General features: G+C 39.0%; 1 protein-coding gene across 1 annotated transcript in view; it reads right to left on the bottom strand.

The window, feature by feature from the left end:
• Positions 1–2,196, bottom strand: part of Nedd4 (E3 ubiquitin-protein ligase Nedd4) — a gene marked incomplete at its 5' end in the record, with an annotated part of 9,688 nt that extends 7,492 nt beyond the window's left edge. The window contains 7 exon segments of the mRNA XM_070119451.1: positions 1–61; positions 227–333; positions 839–955; positions 1,172–1,190; positions 1,556–1,687; positions 1,870–1,994; positions 2,178–2,196. The exon segment at positions 1–61 is cut by the window's left edge and continues 73 nt beyond it. Of these exon segments, the coding sequence (XP_069975552.1) occupies positions 1–61; positions 227–333; positions 839–955; positions 1,172–1,190; positions 1,556–1,687; positions 1,870–1,994; positions 2,178–2,196 (580 nt within the window).
• Between the last annotated feature and the right edge of the window lie 1,578 nt (positions 2,197–3,774).

Below are 3,774 nucleotides of genomic sequence, written 5' to 3'. Positions count from 1 at the left end.
TTCTCCCAAAGGACTCTTCATCAACACTGAAGGTAAGGTCTAAGTCTGCTGGGTCGTTTTCCTGAGGAGGATGGATTCACGTAAGTGGTAAAGACAGAAGTATACACATACATTCACTCTCTCTAGGAGCTGAGTCGTATCTCAGCATAATAACCAATGCTGACATAAAATTCACAAATAACGCTGCAAAGAGGACATCAATACTGCAGTATGCATTTCCTCTTACCTGAATCCACAGGAGGGAGTTGTAGTACTCCGAGTCAACACTCTCCATGTCCTTCAGCTCAATGGGCTTTCCGAGCATCATTTTGTAGAATGGGCGGATGAAGAAAGCTGAAAAGAAAAGATAATCTTACTGCTTAAAGTTGTTTTCACATTGGAGAGCAGCAAAAATGGACTAACTTTCTCCTACACAAAACAATAATGATAACGATGATGATGATAGTGATGATGGTTGTGGTGGTGGTGGTGGTGATGATGATGATAATGGTGATGATGATGGTGATACTGATGATGGTGATAGTGATGGTGATGATGGTGGCAAAATGAGTGATGGTAATTCATATAAACGGTATTGATGATGGTGATGGTGGTAATGGTAATAGTGGCATTGAACCCAATGTTGAGGATTCCTTAAAGTGGAAATGTGATATATGGAAAATCTTTCCTTGAAAATAATTCAATTGACATTTGTTACTCACCTTCCTTCAGATACTTCTTTCCATTTACAGTTCTTACCAATTGCTTCCATTATATATTTGTTCATATCAGTCACAAGCCAAGAATCTATCAGCTGATTCTGGAAAACAAGCTGCTAACAAAACTTTCCTCAACTCACCGTCTAGCAACTTCCCATGGTATACCGCCATGCCAGCGACGCGTCCAATGAACTTGAAGTAGCGGAGATGCTCTTCATTGCATGCAGTGGGGTTGATTTGCAAGAACAAACATTCTCCTGAATGAAAAAGGGCCATGACTATTTCTTTAATACAGATACACAGTTAGATTTTTTCAATAAGTTTCCCTTTTTATATAAACCAATACAATTCTCTCTCCCTCTCTGTCTCTCAAACAAAAGTCCTTACGTGGCAGAGTATTCAAAGAGTCCATAGTATGGAGCACGTTTGCCCTTGTGGGCTCTGAAGGGAAAGAAGAATTATATGCCCAACACCACCATAATCCAAACCGACCTGTAGCATTCAAAATATAATGGAGCTAGAAAAGTCATCCTAAAAATATATACCTGTAAGGAAGGATTAAAAAAGGATAGTCTTTAAAAGTGATCTCAGATCCCTCAAACGCCAAACAGAATTACAGGTATTTAGCACTCATTGCTGATTCTAATACATGACACATCCAGGATTATGACATTAATTTATAATGAAAAATATCATACATCCATAATCATTTCCACATTTCTTTTGTGTGCATTTTAATTATGTTTGTCCCTCGGAATACATCTCAAAATATGACATGGACCCAACCGAATCAATCAATGATTAGCAAAGAAATATATAAATAATAGCAATACAAAGAAAAGAAAGAAAAAACTCACCTCCCCCTCAAACTCAATCCAAAGCTTGGTTCTCAGGAGATCCACGCGTGTCACCTGGCTGATTATTGCAAAGGCATCCTCAAGAATGTTGTTCCTCTTCACCTTGATGTCAAACTTATTAGGAACATTGGCCTGCAAAATGAAGGGATAAAACATTCCACCTTCAATACATATCAGAACTTTGGACTTGTGTGAAGACCATAATAATGTCAGAACAGGAAGAAATGCCTGTGTAGTTATGTCATTGTAATGTTACAGCATTTCATTATTCCATCTGAGGGAATAAAGAACAAAAAGACAAAGAGATGACTCACTGGTTTCGGGAGGTTATTCTTGAAGAACTCGTACTTTTGCTTGTAGTCTCGGGAATATGGAATGGCTTTACCGGCGATTGCTGGGTTGAGTAGTCGAGGATCTTCCCAAGTAGTTGTGCGGTTCTCTGTAAGGGTACATGGTTTACCTTGAGAACTTCTAATACAAAGTCATGATAAGCAAACTGCATAACAATGATTAAATACTGTTGGCTTATAATTCACAGTATCACTTGCACATATCTTTTTGTCAATTATATATATATAATCAAATATATTCATCAAAAGACAGCTAAACATATTCCACTCACTATGATCAATAAAGAAGATAAGATATTAGTATGGACTCTCTTATAAACCCTCAGACAAAGCCAGGACTTACGTCACTCGTGTGTCTCAGTTGTTGGCTGTCTCAGTGTTGGGCGGAGAGCTGGGCATGCCCGATCGTGGATCAATCCAAGTTGTCTGCTTATTGACATGGTCTGGAACATACGACACAGAGGGTTGATAAATGGAAGGGAAGTAATGAGAGAAGGAGGGTGAGAGAAAAATGAAGGGAGAAGGAGTAAGGAAGGGAGGAGGAGGAGGAGGTGGTGGTGGTGGAGGAGGAGGAGGAGGAGGAGGAGGAGGAGGGAGGGAGGAGGGAGGAGGAGAGAGGAAGGAGGAAGGAAGGAAGGAGGAGGAAGGAGAGGAAAGGAAGGAGAGGAGAGGAGAGGAAGGAGGAGGAGAGGAGGAGAGGAGGAGGGAAAGAGGAAGATGGAAGGAGGAGGAGGAAAATGGGAAGGCAAAAGAAGGAAAGGAAGAGAAAGGTAGAACAGAGGGAGGAAAGGAAGAGGGAAGGAAGAAGAACAGAAGGAAACATCAGGAAAAACAGGGAAAGGAAGGAACGGAAGAAGAAAGAAGGAAGGAAAATAGGAAAGGACAAAAAGAAGGAAGAAGGAAGAAAGGAAGAAAGAAGGAAGAAGAGAGGAAGGAAGGAAGGAGAAAATATAAGAAGGAGAAAAAAAGAAGGAAGGAAAGAAAGAAGGGAAAGAAGGAAGGAAGGAAAGGAAGGACAGAGGAAAGAAGAAGGAAGAAGGAAGGAAGGAAGGAAAGAAGGAAGGAAGGAAGGAAAGGAAAGAAGGAAGGAAAAGGAAAGAAAGAAGGAATAGGAAAGAAGGAAGGAAGAAGGAAGAGGAAGGCAAGGGAGAAGGAAGGAGGAGAAAGGAAGGGAAGGAAAGTGGACATCGGAAGAACACAAAATGATGAAAAAGAAAGATATCTAAAGTAGAAAGACGTGAAAGAAAGAAAACATGGAGAAAGACATAGGAAGACATGAAGAAGTGTGAAAGAAGAAGCATTGAAAGAAAGATGCAAGCAAAGCTACGAAGAAGAACCAAGAAGAAGAAAGACAAGAAGAAGAAAAGGTCAAACGGAGGAAAACGAAAATATGAAGAAAAATCAGAAAAGACGATTGAGGAGGATGAAATGTACGAAAAGGAAGAATTCAGGAAGAAAATTATATATATGCAAATCGAGATAATACATGAAACTATTGACTAAAGCACATTCAATAGTTTATTCTAAACGATGATGTGCATCATGAAGTGTCAATAGTTCTCGTTGATTGAAACAGTAAAAATAATTAAAATGGATAGAGAAATAACTCGGAACATCATTAGCCTTAAATAACAGTTTTGCAGTTGTGTTTATCTCAACATTACGTTGAACATAAAAGAAAGAGATCACGTTATTCATTAACAATGGGTATCGACGCTCAACATTTGGATGGACATTCATGTACAACTTACTTTTTGAATACCTATAGCTGTTCAATTCTTCAAACAAATATCTTGTTGAGTCATATGATTCTAACAATCAATGGTTGAAAAAACTAATAATCGTTTGTTACTATTACAACATTTAGCG

This window comes from Penaeus vannamei, unplaced genomic scaffold (assembly GCF_042767895.1).
Source record: "Penaeus vannamei isolate JL-2024 unplaced genomic scaffold, ASM4276789v1 unanchor242, whole genome shotgun sequence".
Classification (NCBI taxonomy): Eukaryota; Metazoa; Arthropoda; class Malacostraca; order Decapoda; family Penaeidae; genus Penaeus; species Penaeus vannamei.
This window is presented reverse-complemented; position numbering and strand designations above follow the sequence as displayed.